The sequence below is a fragment of the Aythya fuligula genome, chromosome 1 (genome assembly GCF_009819795.1).
Source record: "Aythya fuligula isolate bAytFul2 chromosome 1, bAytFul2.pri, whole genome shotgun sequence".
Taxonomy (NCBI): domain Eukaryota; kingdom Metazoa; phylum Chordata; class Aves; order Anseriformes; family Anatidae; genus Aythya; species Aythya fuligula.
Window position 1 is genome coordinate 26,148,051 of NC_045559.1, and position 16,847 is coordinate 26,164,897.

Genomic DNA, 16,847 nt, shown 5'->3' on the forward strand with positions numbered 1-16,847 from the left:
AAGCTGATGCCAGAAGCTGTTTTTGTCTATCCCTTTGCCCTTCATCACTGCATGTCCTACAAGCTTTCACAGATGCTTCACATTTCCTAACTTTTTGCATCTGTAACGATGTACCTTATTTATTGGTATTTCCTAATATTGATGTATTTATTTTCTATTTAAATGCAGCCTGATTGTATTCATTTACATTGATGATAGAAACCAAACTTGCATATATCTTATTGTTCAGTTTCTGTATCTTTCTGTGCAGAAAGATTTCATCCAATGATAGCTACGTATAATGAATGTCATCACTGAATTTCCACAATGTAATTTCAGGGTGTTGGAACAAAAATTAAGGTAGCACATATGGCACAATAAACATTCCTTATTATTATTTTTTCTTTCTATTTCCCTTAATGCTTTAAAACAACAACAATAAAAAAACTACGTTGCACTATTTTCAATAAGGAAGGATTCCCAGCAATACTATTCACATTATGAAACAGCTTTGCAGAGTGGACTTCATGCTTACAGCTTAGAGTCAGTCTCCCCAAACTCCCCTAAATCCCATACGAATCAGATTGTATTTCTAAAATGAGGAGGAAGCTTGAACCAAGACTGTTCCGGAGTGCCATACGAGCAGCGTCCACTATCAACTACCATGTCGAGACAGTAAAAAATACATATCAAATGCCAGTTAAAAAACAATGATGTGTGTACTAACAACAGCAGCACACTTAGTATCAAATAATAATAGAAAATCAGAAAAATAAAGGCACTTTTATAATGGAGAGGATGGACAATAGTTATTAAGTTCTTTGGGGATTTTTTTTAAGTCAGCTGTTCTCAACTGTTGGAACTGTAAATGTAGTATATTTTATCACTTAAAAGATGTAATTTACTTTGTATCTTCCTTAGTTTTTCTGAAAACTTTTGAAAACCTTCAAAATTCTTAATTAAAAATATAGGAAAAACAAACATTAATAAAAGTATTAGTAGTCAAAAGGTAACTTCAGAACTGAAGTTATAGAAAGGTGGATGGAGTTAACTTTAGAGTTTTTCATCAGTTTAAAACTAAATTTATAAGGTAATTTCACAGCTGTACTGATAAATTTTATACTCTATAAAGAAAATAAGTTGAATAGTAAGCTAACATTGTGAAAATACTGCAAATATATTTTCTTTTATGTACTAAGTTAGTAAATTTAATTTGAAATGATAAATTCAGCTTGCTTTTGAAACAAGTATAACAATACTCAGCACATATTTCTTTGTTGTTTTGAACTGAGATCAAGCTATGCTCGCTTTATAAGTGCTGCTCAGCTGATGGTTTCCAATGTAAGACTGGAACTTAATTAAAATTTGCCTGGATCTTGCAAGGTTCCCAAATCTGTTACATCCATAGAATTCTTTGGGGGGAGTTTCCATATTTAATTTTCTTTTTCTAAAATGTAGAGCTTACCCTAGCACAGTACTATTTTGGTTCTAGGTGTTGAAGGTTGGGTAGCATTTAACCAGCTTGATGGAGCTGGAGGTAGTGCCCTGCAGCTCCTCTTCAGTGTTGAGTGTCACAGAGCTACGTTAAAATCTAGTCAAACTTTCCTCATATTGTCAGATTTCAGTCTGATATAATATTTTGTATGTGGCTAGAGAATACGAATAAACTTACTTATTCAAGAGGGAAACAGAGAATGTGGAATTTCCAAAGGTAATATACAAAAAGATCTTTCTCCTATTTTCTCTTGCAGTCCTTGATCAAGGAAGAATGCACAAAATTTTTTATGCCTTATGCAGCAAACTTCATATTCTTAACAAACTCCCTACTAAAGCTGAAAAGTAATGAAGGCAACATTTAACCAAGATAATTCCAAAGCTTTTAAAGCTTTGGGTTGAATACTGTCTTTGAGCTGCATAACTTGAAAGCTTTCACTAGTGAATTTTATATAACCTTTATTCATTCACACTGGAACATTTATAATATATCATTTAAGTATTGCTGAGTAAAATGGTCATTACCTTAAGATGTTGCTCAGTATTTATTTCTGCATTATTTCTGCAAATTATTTTTTCCCACAAAGTTATTGAAAGTCAGTTGAAGTTATTAAGAGTTGTCTGCATTATTTGTTTATATAACTATGGATGAGATATAATGAGGTTTGGGCTAAGACTGTAAGGGATAATAAATTTTCACATAAACACATTTTGTTTTGGAAACCTTTCCTTAGATACTTTAAAAAAAAGCCTTCCCAATATATCCAATTAAAACTTATAGAAAACTTTCAGTACTTTCTGAATTTTATTAATATAAATTTTTAATTTTGGCAGACATCCAGCCACTGCTACAATTCATAACAAGTTTTACATTAACCTGTTGAAATCGTTTGCTTTAACAACTTGTCATCCCTGTACAAAGTTTTTATTCTTCAGATTATGTTCTTGCAGACAAAGCATTATCACATAACTTGTGCTAAACTAACGAATTCTGTCATTTTGAAAATCCTTCTTAATTTTTGAAAGAGCACAGAAAATGCAAAGCTTTATTTATTTGTCTTCCTTCTAACTTCTGTTGCTTTAACTCACAGGCTGGTCTTCCTCCCTAACCCCTTTGTTAACAAGTGGTGGTCCTGTCCCCCTGGGTGGCAGGCCCACCCTTCTTCACCAAGCTGCTGCCCAGGGAAATGTCACTTTATTATCAATGCTGCTTAATGAAGAAGGACTGGACATTAATTACTCTTGTGAAGATGGCTATTCTGCCTTGTATTCTGCTGCTACGAATGGACATACAGGTAAGTGATTCCAAGTTTTGTTACAGCATTCATGTGAAGTAAAGTATTACTTCATTAGCTTTTAATATTAAATTAATCAAATGCACTTTTTAAAATATGAAACTGAAACTGAGATACATAGTTTACATGACAAAAGTCATAGTATAGCATATATTTATATATAAGCAATACTTCCAGAGAAAAAAATGGGAACACAGAAAGGCATTCTTGCTTGTGTTCTGCATGAACATCCATTCTAATTCTCCACTCCCTTGCTATAAAAAGCAATCAAGTATCTTCACCCCAAGTTCTTTGACAATTTTGATTTTTTCTTTTTTGTAGCAAAGGCAAAAACTTGAAAGAACAAACTTTGCCTTACAGTAAGCAAAGAAGAATATGTCATCACCAGTGTTTCTGCAGCAGCATTGAAAATGATGGAAGATGTTTTCAGAGTAGTGTGTTACTTGGGGAATCATTAAAATGAACCTTCTTTATATTTGAACTAGATGAAATAGCCTCAGTTCATTCCCTACATTCTACTGAGGTAGTTAACAATTTTCTTTTTCTTTTCTCCACTTTTCCAGCCCTTAGCCTTGAGGAGGTAGAATCTCTGAACCTTCACACTGTCAGTCTTCATATTTTATAGGTACTTTAACAAAATGATTTAAAATTATATAGATACAAAGTCCAAGTAACAGTTTTCACAGCATTATCAAAGGCTTTTGAACAGCAGCTTTCTCTAAATCAGAGTACACTTAACTTTTAGTGAAATCAGGATTAGTTTTTCACAAGAGAAGGTGGAATGTGGTGACTTAAAAGCCACTGCATTCAAGACTACTTTGTTATTTCATCTAACAACGTATTTGTTAGTGACATAATCTCTGATTCACTGATTAAAATAGTATTTGGAGAAAAATATTCTTTTTTTTTCCCTGAAGTATTTTTAAAATCAGAGTGTAAAGCTAGGTTCCAAAATCCATAGCTAGGCAAATGGTATACATTTTTCTGGCACATTCAGGGTTAATTTTGCTACCAGGCATGAGGATAAGAGGAATTTTCCCTTTGTTCACAATGCATTTTGTCTTTCTTTGCTAGGTGCTATGGTTTACCTCCTAGTAACATCTGGGCCTTTTCATCTGACAGATTCTTTGCTGTTGCAATGACCCTTATACTATTGCAAAAGTCCTTTATTTTATTTTCTTCCTTTGGCACTTAGTATTTCTTGCAACTTTTTGTCTACAGTATTAAGGGTCCACATTTATTATACAGCATGGATTTATTTTTCCCCTTACTGAATGGATGTTCTGTAGATTTTTCTAGATTTATGTCCATTGGTGGTATTTGTGGACGACAGTGCTTGCCCCAGTTCTCCTCTCATCTTGTATTCCTAGTATGTTTTCAAGCAAATGCCCTGATCTGCAGTTACAATTACTAAGCAGCTCTTACTGACAGCAAAGGCAACTTGATTTCTTGTTTTCTTAGCAAATTTTCAAATAATAGGCACTTGGAGAAGCATGAAAACAAAATAATACAAACAAGCATACACATATGCATCCTGTAGCTGTTTGGTACCTTTTACTTTTTAAGATAAAAAAACATATGTATATATGTAACCATAGTTTTAGTGTTGCACTGCTATTTATAGTTGACAGGATGTGAATAATACTTTGTTTTACAAATGGCATTTTAGTGACTAAGTGGATTGTATGAGTTCTTGAACAAGAGAATCACACAGCAGCAACACTGGTGTCTTCTTAATATATTATATGAAAATTAAGAGTGATGCAAATAATTAGATTTATAGTATTTTTGGAGAAAGGTTTTTGTGATTATCTTTAATATGTAATCCTCTGTTTGTTACTTGCAGTTTGTTCCCAAGTGCATGGATAGATGCAGCTCTTCAAAACGCAGTCTTTTAAGAATAATGTTATGTTAAAACATACAGATGGAACAAAGGAATTATAGGGATAAATCTCATACTTTAAAAAGTCTTTGTTAATAGCTTTCTTAACTAAAAAGATGGAAAGAAATGACACTGATGTATTTTTAAAAGGATAAAACCATTTACATTTTACAAAGTTTTTCATTGTGTTAAGTAGGATTGTCAATGGAAAGTTACTGTCTTTTGACTGATTTCTTTCTTTCTTTCTTTCTGTGGAAGACTTAACACATATGCTTACCCTGGAGGGTGAGAACACCATGATATGATTTATTGGGAATACATTCAACCTGGAGTTAGTGACTAAATAGGTTCAGTGATTTTTGGGACATCTTGTTTCCTCTAAGTCAACTAACCAGATTTTTTTCTTTCTCCTGGGATATACTTGACCAGAAATAAAGAGTAGCTCTAGACTTGGTAGGGGCCAGTTTAGTGAGTACCTCCCTTCAGAAACAACCACCATATTGCAGAGCTTGGGAAGAGTGGAATGCAAATGGTCTCCACATGCTTTCAGTGAAGAAATATAGTATTTAAGATCTGTAGATATCTAAAGAAAGGTAGAGCACACTGTAACCAAGACTGCGGCAGCAGCTGTTATGTGCTTGCAGCCCAGTCTATAAAGAAAACTGACAACTATACAAGATAAGAGAACACTCAAATATTCTTTATAATCTGTTCTATTTACAAAAAGGATAGCCTTCCTGTTCAGAAACAGTTGGCCTTTGAGAGCTGCAGCTTGGTTTTTTTGGTTTGTTTTTTTGTCCCAGCACATGAAGCTCATAGCAGCTTCTTTGTTTCTGTGCACACACTGTCCTCAGTTCCGTGGGTCTGAGAGAAAAAACTTCACCCTAAAAATATACACTAAGTACTTTCTTTCTGTTTGAATGGACACTAGGAAACTGTTGTTATGATTTAACCACTAAACTGGGAGAGCTGAACAGATTGTTTGTCAGGCTATCTTGGTTTAAGCCATTAACAAAGTAGGAGCCACTTGAATCTACTACGTGTTTGATAACATGCACACCAGTTCATGTGACTGATGCATAGAATGGTTTGTACTGGAAAGGACTTAAGATCATCCAGTCCCAACTCCCTTGTCATAGATCTGGTCGCCCGAAGCCCCATACATCTGCATCTTGACTAGTGCTGGCAATCCTGAGCATTCTCTGCCACTCACGAGGTGGCTCAGAAAGAGAGAATTAAGCAGTAAGAGTTCCTGAAACAGAGATGTAAAGAGAATAATATCCAATAATAATATCTTTTGGACTCAGCTATGTGCTAATCACATGCTTTTTTTGTATAATCAATTCTCCTCTACCATGAGTATTTGGAGGCTGTGGGACCATCGTTGATAGAAAAAACTGGAATGCTTTGGGAAGTAGAATGGGTGAGGTGCAAAGAGAGAGAGCTACGTGAAGTTAGGTCTGCCAAGCCACTGGATATATCTGCATGGTGTTTGCCAGCACTCTGGAGGAACTGACTGTCCCGCTTTGATGGAGAGCAGCAAAGTCTCCAGGTGTTTGCTAATGAACTTCTACATTTTGTTTTGACCAACACCTTTAATAAATGACATCAGTATCTGTCTTGTACCTGCCCTTCTGCCCAGTACTCTCCACTGCTGATTACTTCTATGGCAGTGAACTGGAGTTAATGAGTCTGGATTGACCTCAATTATTCTCATCCAAATTCCAATTAAAATCCATCTAGAGGATGCAGGCTTCTTGGAGATTATTGCTCTTTTACGTGATGTGCTACCAGAATAGGTTGTATAGACCTTGCTAGCTCACATGGTATGCCTTATGAAAGTAGCTATGCTTCCTCATGCTTGCACCCGGCCTGGAGAATAAAGAGCTCTTTTCAGTGATCTTCATCAGAAACAGTATTTTCACATAGATAAGCTACTACCTGAATGATCTGCCAATCAATAATTGTGAGTTAACTGTACCTTTCTGGAAAGGTGGTCTTGTTCTGTGCGTTCTTCGTTGCTTTTGCATGGCTAACGTATGCTTTGTGAAGAAGCCAAAGAGTATTACCAAATACTTGAAACTACTAGAAAAAAAAAAGTAATTCAATATCCTTCAAAAACTTTAGAAGAATTTTAGGATAACAAGCAGGAATCCTTTTTAATGTAAGACTGGGATTGACAATGGAAAGAGGTACAAATTATGTCAATGTTAAAGTATTTTTTCCTGCTGCGAAGTGATTGAAAATACAATTTGCCTTTAATTAGCATTGTATTACATGTGGAAATACTAGTTAAGTTTAGTTGACAGAGAGTTTCTTCATGACTTAAAAATACTACAGGTTAAATTAGAGAGTTTATCTTGACAAACAACTTTAAAAAAGAAGTGCTATTTCAAATCAGATTATGCATTTAAGAATCTTAAATTGCAATATAATGATTTTCAATGGTTTAGAGTCTTACTTCTTAATCTTAAATTATTTATTTAATCAATTCCACATCTGCCGTTAATATTTGAAAGAATTGTAACAGCAGTGAGTATATTCAGAAATGTTTCAGTCAGATTTCGAAATAATTCTAAAGGTATTTTTCTGGTGTCTAGAGATGAACTTTACTATTACAACTTGGCTCCAGGATCTTACTCAGTGCTGTAACAGGATGCATTAAGCGTGCTCAGAAACTGGGCCAGGAGTTTATAACTGGTGTTCAAGCTGAGCTTATTTTCAAGGTAGTAGTTTTAGCTACAAAAGACTTGTTTTATTTTGATGTAGAAACAATTTTAAGAATATAGTGGAGATTTAGTATTTTCTTCAAGCTTTATTGAATTAAATGATATTCCAATATATGGATGAACGTCAGTATAATTGCTGTGTAATTACTTTTTTTAATTTAATTTTGCTTGATGGAATCAGGCTGCTATTATTTGAACCATGTTATTCAGGAAACATTCTGAATAGGAAAAGTTTTGGGGTTTTTTGCTTTTGTGATCTTATTAGTCATTGCAATCCCATGTCAAAGTGTCCTAGTAGAAGGTTGGCCAGCCTGCTGTTTGAGTTCCGTGCAGTTTGTGAGCATTTCCACTGTGGCTGTCGTTTTGGGGACTTGTCACGTGGCTGCCAGTGGGAACGTGTTGCCATTGGGGGCTGCTGGTTAATTCATATTTCCAGCTTTGGAAATAGCTAAACTAGCTAACACTAACAACGGGAGTTGCCCCTAATGGGCATGTTTTTGGATCCAGTAGAGTCCAACCCAGGCCCTTTTTGCAGTAGAGCGGTGGTGCCCCGAGGGAGCAATTCTCATCTCTCATCTCTCTCCTGCAAATTCCTTCCTGAGCTTCTACTTTGGTTCGCTAAGATGTGTGGCATATAGTCATAAAGGCTGGCAGCTGTTGCTCCAAGGTGATGCTCCTTGAGCAGGTTTTATCTTCTGGTAGTTTTAACCACTTGGTTTTGTTGCATCAGTCTATGTTTATTCTCAATTTATAGATTGTGTGAGATTGCTGCTGACTGCAGAAGCACAAGTTGATGCTGCTGATAAAAATGGCTTTACACCCTTGTGTTCAGCAGTTGCTCAGGGACATGTCAAGTAAGTGAAGTCTTAATATTTTTCTCATCAGCTATTGCTCTCCTTGTATTCTGTTTACATTACTTTACATATTTTCCTTACATTACACTTTACACTACTGTTGCATTTTTAGCTGTAAGTGCATTTAAATATAATTTACTGAAAACAACCACTCAAATTCATATGATGTTCTATTTTCGATATTTTCCTATTTTCTTTTTTTTTTTTTTTCCAGTTGCAGCTCTTATGGTTGTTGAACATGTGTACTGTTAGTAACCACAACATGATGCTGGTCTACATGGTAGTCATACCTTTGAATTTCTTAATTTTCTTCATGTTCTCAGCCAAAATACAGGCTTAACAGAGGAATAAGGAAAATAAATTATTTTTGTATTAAATTTTTGAAGCATAGAGAAGTGTGATTTATCATATACAGAGACAAAAGAACATTTATCTAAGTTTTCTTATAAGTGATGGAATCAAATACTTTAAACATCCAAAAGAGTTTTTTTAATGTCTAAGTTTTTGTATCAGTAAGTTTGAAAAACAGAAAATTATGTATGAGTCAAAGAATATTTCTAAGAACATACTTACAGTAATTTGCTTTTATCTTTGAAGCGCCTGTTTTAGAAAGATTGGTATTTTATGACAGCGTGGTTTGAGAATTCTGTCATCTCTTTATAAGAGAACCAGTACACAACAATTCATCCAGATGATTTTTTTTCCTCCCTTTTCTTTAAGTGGAGGAGCTGAAAGCTAACCCCGTGTTTCCTTTTTGCAGCTTTACTGTGTATCATAGAATCATAGGAAATAGAACTGAAAGTTGGAAGCAGCTATTAGATAACCTCTTCCAGAGCACCCTTATCCAGAATAAAGCTATTTTACAGATGCAAAGATGCAACTGTATCAAACAGTATGACTAGGGGGTCTTTATTATAGACTTTACATTTGTTTGATGTATGTTTGGTTTTATTTATCTTCAGTTTTTGATTATTTTTTTTAGTCTCACATTTTAATATTTGTAAGGGTTTTTCTGAGCTACAGTAGCATATAGGAGTCAAAGTCTTTGAGCATTGTTACACTGTGATAGGCCCTGAGCCAACTAGGTTGTCCCTATCATTTTTCATGATCTTCCACAGATGTATAAGGAACATTAGAGATTGTTGCCACTTCTTAGAGAACTTCAAGCTTATCAACTAAGGAATACCTTTTACTGGAAGTCTTTAAACCAGAAACACCCCAGTAGGTGTTTTGAGCACAAAAATACAGGTCTAATAAAATGTTTCGGTGTTTTACAAAGAATCTGTAAAACATGTATATGATTTGATAAAATGAACCAAAGTTACACTTTATTTTCTCTCACTAAAATAAATATCTTTGATTTTTTCATTTGTTTCAATATTTAGCTTTTTATTCATGATTTACCCTCACACTTTGCTTTGTATTGTCTGCTGTTACGGTATTTCAGACTTCATCTTCTTTTTCTCTTAGTGTTATTACGTAGCATGAAATCCCTAAATGCTTTTTTTCCTTTCACTTTCTTAGATATTAAACATGAACCAAATTGTAAAAGTGAGTGTGGAATAATAACAGGGCCAGATGAAAATATCAGAGAGACTTCAAATGCTTCTAGCTGTTTTTATTTGTTGATCACTTGAAATTTCTGGCTCAACAAAAGTCTGTAATAGGCAAAATCTGGGGCAGTGTTGTAGTCTGTTGTTGTTGAAGTGTTCTGTTGCATAGTCGGTGGTACTTGTGTTTCTGCAGCAGTAAGAATCTGGAGTTATTGACAATAAACTGCTATCAATTACACACTATTTGTCTGTGGTAGATTTGCTAGCCAGTCCCCTGTAACAGACATGTCAGTTAACGTTACTTGTGAACTGGGACAATGTTGTTGTTCCAGACAGAATTAAGGACTCAGAAAAAAAAAAAAAAAAAAAAATTGACAGCTCTTTGGGGTTGTTTGGTAATTCAGAAAATGCTTAAGTAAAACTTTGAAAGTCATTTCCCATGTGGTCCAAACCAAGCTGACCTTAATTGCCCTTGACATAAAAATGAGCGTAGCATTTCCAGAGTCATCCAGTCCCCCAGGGAACACTGTAGGATATTCAGCAAAGTCTTCTTGAAGCTGATTTATGAACCTGCAATTAGACAGTCTTCCTTGAAGTGTCAAAGAATCAGAACTGCTAGATTTTTAAGAACCTGCTATCATCGTGCAGTACAACAGCTTGAATACAATGCAAAATGACAGAATAGGTATTTTTGATACAGCAGACTCAAAACTCAATCTGCAGTTGCTTTATGGAGGTGTCTTGCAATGAGCCCAGCTTAAGACAACTTTTTGGTTTGTGATGATATGGTTAGAGTGCATGTTCAACATATGATAAAGTAGAACATTAATTTTGTTTTCTTTCAGTTTATTTGAATGTTTTCTGAAAGTGCAGCTTGGTCATTCACACTGGAGTTAAAAAAAAAAAAAAAAAGTCTTGAACAATTGATTTTCTGACTAAATAAAACCCTTACTAAGAGTAGGGTTTTTTTAAGTGCTTCTGTTTTTTCCTCTGTAATTTCTTACATTCTCATATATATGGAATATATATATATATTATAAACAATATTATATATATATAATATTGTTTAAAATATTTTGTCATACTGTTTACTCTAGTATGGTGTCCTTACATTTAGTTATATGGCATTGTGTTAGTTGCTTTCAGGCTTCAATGTTGCTATCCTTTTATCTTTATAGACTGATAAATACTGAGCAAGGGAGATGGGGAGTTATCTTATGTTCAAACTGTTCTTAACTGCAGAGGGAGTAGGAAAGAATTAAGATTTTTGTAAAGCCTTCAGAGTTGCTGAAAAGCTGGGTTTGGAAGGGGAAAAGGGGACAACCCTGTTGTAAGAATCAGGAAGAGAACTGGACTTAATGCTACAAGGTCATGAGGAAGTACAGGATTTCGGATCCATACTCAGGCCCCTAATGAGTCTCAAGTGCTCCTCAGCACTGCACCTCGTCTTCTCTCCTCCCTGCTCCAGTAGCTGCTGCCAACACACCCCAAACCATCCTGCCCCTTTTGCTGTCCCTTCCAGTTTTCTTCTCTTTTGCTGGTGTCTAAAGCTAGTCCAACCAACAAACAAAGAGACCAGTAGTTTGATAAGAGGAATGGGAGTTGCTGTGTTTTGTTTGTTTTCTCCTTGAAACTATTTTAAAGATCAGTAGTCACAAAAGAAATACTACTTCATTGCTCAGCTGTCATAAAGTTTTTTATTAGCCTTGTAAAATTAAATGTTAAATCATAACATTAAAGACATAAATATTTATTTTCAGATTTATGGGTTTAAAGTAACTTGATTTTACATCTTTATTGTACATAAGTATAAAATTATATACCTATGTATGTGTGATGAATAAAATCATGGGTTGATCTGTGTCTATACAATCAGTACTTTACCCCCTCCCCCCCCCCCACCAAAAAAAAATAAATTGATATTTAAATATTGTCAATTTTAAAGTTTTTGAATGTCAAATACGGGATAATTATACTAACTTATTGTTTGCTGTAGGTGTGCAGAATTATTAATTATGTATCAAGCTGATATTAACCATGCTGCTGAAAGAGGACAGACACCTTTGTACCTGGCTTGTAAAAATGGAAATAATGATTGTATTAAGCTCTTGTTGAAAAGAGGAGCAGATCGAACAGTAAAAACCAGTGTAAGTGAAAGTAGTTTGTAAAGTTAAAATACATTGTATAATCCTGAATAATTGCAAACACCTAGACAATGTTTACATTGAAGTATTTATTTAAAGTTTTCTTTAAAGCTGGAATATGTCATGTCATTTGAAATTAGTATTATTTTCTTTTCATCCTACTTTCCTTTTTTGTTAAACTGTGTATTTTGACTAAAATCTCCTGAGGTACGTGACTTCCATATTATTTTACATACTTCAGATTCTGTCTGCAATTTGTTCTACAGACTATTCTTCAGCACCAGACATGCAAAACAGGACTCTTCTGGTTTGAATTATTTTAAGGTGGAAAGGTGGAGATAAAGATTTTGTTTCCACCTTTTATGTTATGAGTTACTATTGTTGTCTTTGAGCAACACACACACACACACACACACACACACACCCCGCCGCCCAGATTTGCTAGCCAGTATTATAAAGTCTCATATCACAAATGACAGAATATGGCAAAAAAAGAAATCAAGTGTGCAGTAGAAAAGGAGGAGGACTGTCTCAAAATTAACATCTAGGTACTGCTCTTTTCAGGTAGTTTCCTGATTGTTTTTTCCTGAAGATTTTGAAGTAAGCATGACAACAAATGTGGGGTGTAGGCTGTCCAGAAACAGAAAAGAGTGTTAGCCTCACAGTACATTTTGCTAAGCATATAGGGGATTTTTTGGATTCATTTATGATGAGTTTCAAATGAAAATATTTTTTTCACATGAGGGAAAGTTATGATGTCAAACACATGAAAATACCTGGTTAATTGATTGTTGCAATATGATACAGATTATTGATCATTAGTCATGTTAATTTGATATGTAGTAAGGAATCAGTCTTCTAACAGCAAGTACTTTATTACTTACACTCCTCTTAAATGCTTTGAAGTCTCAATCTATTCCCCCATCCTTGTACAAAACTGTAAAATTACTGTGCTACATTTCCTTCCCTCTCATTCCTGCACCCCAAATACATATAAGTAACTCCATATTCCTGAAGGATTATGTTGTCACTCTTGCCTATCTTTTCAATTGCCAAGCAGAGCATTTCATTCAGATTCATTGCTGATACGAGTTCTGCAGTCATTTTCCTATGTGTTTGGTGGGAGTGTGCTTTTTGTTTTTGTTTCTTCAGGATGGCTGGTCACCCATTCACGCAGCAGTGGATTCTGGTAATGTTGACAGTCTCAAGCTCCTGATGTACTATGGAGAGCCAAACAATGGGAACTCTTTACCTGATATAGAGCCTAATTCAGACTACTTTGATTTGGAGAAGAGAGAAGATGGCTGTGGCAGTAGAGGAAAACCTGTTATTTCTGCAGATCTCATCAACCATGCTGACAAAGAGGGTTGGACTGCTGCTCACATAGCAGCATCAAAAGGCTTTAAGGTCAGTCTATGTGAACAAGTTACAGTAGTGTGCTAGAATTTAGGCAAGATAAATCCTTTTTTCACTTTGAACCACTAAAACTTAGATGTCAAGTCTAATTTTCTTATTTAGTTTGTTGTCATGCTTGATTTAACAGAGATGGAAAGATACTTCCATTGGATCATTTACCCCAGGAGCTACATATCCAACTTAAATGGGATGAATCATTCTTTTAAATGCATATTTATTCTGGAGAAATTAAAATAAAATAAAAATTAAAAAAAAAGAGAGAGAACATGATTACCTGAGATTCAGACTTTCAAAGTTAAGCTGAAGTGAATCCCACCCTAAATGCCAGGTCATTGGGTGACATGTATTTAACAAAGATGTTAAACAGATATAGTTTACAGTTGTAGTTAGGGACAATTTAACTACAAACAATTTCCCTGCAGGAAAAGAAATATTAATCATCTGTGCAATAATACATTATTTAATTACTTATTTTGGGCAGCCTTTTTAGCAGGCAGTTAATAAGCTTGGGGTCAGGAAAACTGATAATATAGAGACAAACGTTGACAGGTTTAACTGATTACACACAAGAGCATTTCTGGATGTGGAATAGTGTTCTTGACTATTGAGAAGGTGATTTATTTATATGACAGCTGTCAGTCAGATCTTACTGTGACACTTTTACCCAAGGAGAAAATAAAGAATAATTACAAAACACAGAACAGACTGAATTAGGATAATGCAGTGCAAGATTTTAAAAAGTATCTTGTGGCTGCATGCCTGATTCAATATCTGCCATTATATCTGCTTTTTTCCTGATACATTTGATATGAAAAATTTATAATAGCTACAGATTTGATGGTTAGTATATTAACGTATGTTTATTTATTTTATTAAACGCATTTTTTGACTCAAGAAAAATGTTTGGGCTATTAAGAAGATAAAGAATGCTTAATACATCTTTAAGTACTATTAACAATTCATCTCCATTCTCTAATCCTTTATCTGTACTGCCAGTGCTGTGTCTTTCATGACACTACATGATAGTTGCCTGTAAACAGTTCTGGCACTTGCACAGTAGTTCAAGATTGTTAGGCATAAGGCATTCACAGGTGAATTATTGTAGGGCATCTTAGCCGCTAATTGTTGCTGCTCTGCAGGCCAGCTAAACTTCTTATTCTACTGAGGAAATAACCCTCATTTTTTGTTCTTTCACACCTCTTTTTTTTCCCTCCTTACTTCCTACTTTCAGCCTCACAGTTCAATCCTCTCCGTTCTGCTCTCTGCCACTCATTACATTCATTTGAGAAACACTTAACTTACAAACCTGATGAGAATATACAGGAATTTTGTTTTGTTTTGTTTTGTTTTTCTTCCTCATGATTATTTTTTTAATGGAGAATTTAGTGAGCTAATAAATTTTTGAAATGTTTGGCAAGTGCTAGAACTGCTGTGTAGTAAATCTCACGGGAAGCTAGGGCTTAAATGACTGAAATGTGTCAGAATATCGTATGTACTGACAGATTTCTTTCTGTAACAGCAGCTACAAAACAGGTAACAAAAGCCAAACGTGGAACGATTGGAACATTTATAAGCTGTTTCTCTTTATTTTTGAGATTTGTTTCTCTGCTACAGTTAGATCCAGAGGTTAACAATACAATAATAATTAGTATCATTAGTGATAACGAATTTTTGAAATGGATATCTGTCCTTGAAGGCATGTCTAAGGATGACAATGCTTTCATACAGGCCACCTGTATTGTTGTTAAATGTCATTAAAAATCAGGAATTAATGGGTCTTCTGACCACTGATTTCAAATCAAAATTTGAAATGTAGTTTCGTGAGGGCTTTTTTTTTTCCTAGTTTTGAAATGCCCATATAATTGATTTTTTTGGTTATAGTATGATTGTACCAATTCAAATGTATCTGTTCGTAGCTTGTTTCTAATGAAATGTAATGATTTTTTGCTTTTGTCAACCATGCCCCTCTCTCTCTATATATATATATTTTTATATATATAAATATATATAAACATAAATATATTTTTAATATATATATGTATATATTTAATCAGTCTTCAAAGTTTAAAAGGCAATCATGCTGTTGGTATCTACACTGTATGATCTAAAAAATGTTTGTGCTTTGAGTTTAGTATAAATGCATTGTTATTATTTCACTGTATGCCTGGAGAAATTTGTGTTTTTCTGCCAAATGAGAGGCTTGCAAGGTGATTTTAAAAGATTGTTTTTCTTTTGCTCTGTACCACTAAGATGTCAGGCATGATGGAATCTTATACTTGCTGAAACAGAGAGTGAAAACTGGTTCTATGGATTCATTTGAATAGCTTCCTGATTTAGTCTTTATTAAGCTTTAGAATTGCCTTTTTAGTATTGCTTGAATATCGAGGAACAGATTTTCAAAACAGGATGTATTGAAATGGCTCTGTTGTGACCTATTGTCACAACAGGTCTATTGTGACCTAGGGCTTCTGTTTCCTTATGTGAATATCTAAACTAGTGGCCGGATGTTAAGAACTGCTCATTTCAATGGATCAGCTCTTGATGCTTGAAGACTGTAGAAGCCTGGTTGTGTTATGTTCTGCTTTTTCAAAATCTTCATTTGAGACTTTCAAGACTGGTGTATAAAATATTTTTACACCTGGTTTTCAACTCAGTGAGGAATATTGCTTGGACAACGATATATAGAAATTCTGTAGCTGATCTTTGGAAATGCATTTATAAGAATTTCAGTTAGGAGTCTTTTGTAATGGTAGAGCTTTGCAATGCAGCAAATGGACAATTAATTAACACAGCTCTTACCTTTGCAGAACTGTCTAGAAATCCTTTGTAGCCATGGTGGACTAGAGGCTGAAAGAAAAGATAAGTGTAACCGAACATTGCATGATGTTGCTACTGATGACTGTAAACACCTCCTAGAAAACTTAAGTAAGTAATTGCTATTAGTAATGTATAAAAATTGATTTAGTAAAGAACTTGTGAGATTAAAAAAAAACAGTTGTCACCAAAAAATGTTCTTACTTTAGCAAGTTACTATTGTCCAAATTTTGCAAAAGCATATGATAAAATTTTGCTGGAGAGTGTCACATGATTTATATCTTCATGTTTTTAATCCATTTGAAAAGATGGCATATATAGTACACATGCAAGCATCCATATCCTTGTAAAATTTCTGAATTTTATATTAGTAGCTAATTTTTCCAAAGCTATTATCTTCTTCGACCTTCATTCTCGTCTTTTAATCAAATTCTTGCAGAAAGATCACTGAGTGTTGGATAGCTGTCATATTTCCTCAGGCTAAGACAATCATCTAGTCTTTAAAAGCACAGTTTCAATTGTCACTTGTTTATAGTGTTAGGGATTGTTTGTTTATTATTCAGAGCAAGTCTTAGAGAAAACTTCAAACAATTTCTTTTTACCCACATGAATAACTTCTGCCAGAAGATTGTTCTTTTCTTGGAAACTGTCTTATTCCTTGTCTGTAAGTTTTCTTAAAATCTGGTA

General features: G+C 34.4%; 1 protein-coding gene across 3 annotated transcripts in view; it reads left to right on the forward strand.

The window, feature by feature from the left end:
* CTTNBP2 (cortactin binding protein 2) overlaps positions 1-16,847 on the forward strand; it is an 87,233-nt gene that overhangs the window by 44,656 nt on the left and 25,730 nt on the right. For all 3 annotated transcript variants that reach the window (XR_004253127.1, XM_032185322.1, XM_032185331.1), the window contains exons 5-9: positions 2,565-2,768; positions 8,134-8,233; positions 11,783-11,933; positions 13,083-13,337; positions 16,154-16,271. Coding sequence is in view for 2 of the 3 variants with exons in the window: in XM_032185322.1 (XP_032041213.1) it covers positions 2,565-2,768; positions 8,134-8,233; positions 11,783-11,933; positions 13,083-13,337; positions 16,154-16,271 (828 nt within the window). In the remaining variant the exon portion in view is untranslated. The remainder of the gene's footprint in view (positions 1-2,564; positions 2,769-8,133; positions 8,234-11,782; positions 11,934-13,082; positions 13,338-16,153; positions 16,272-16,847) is intronic.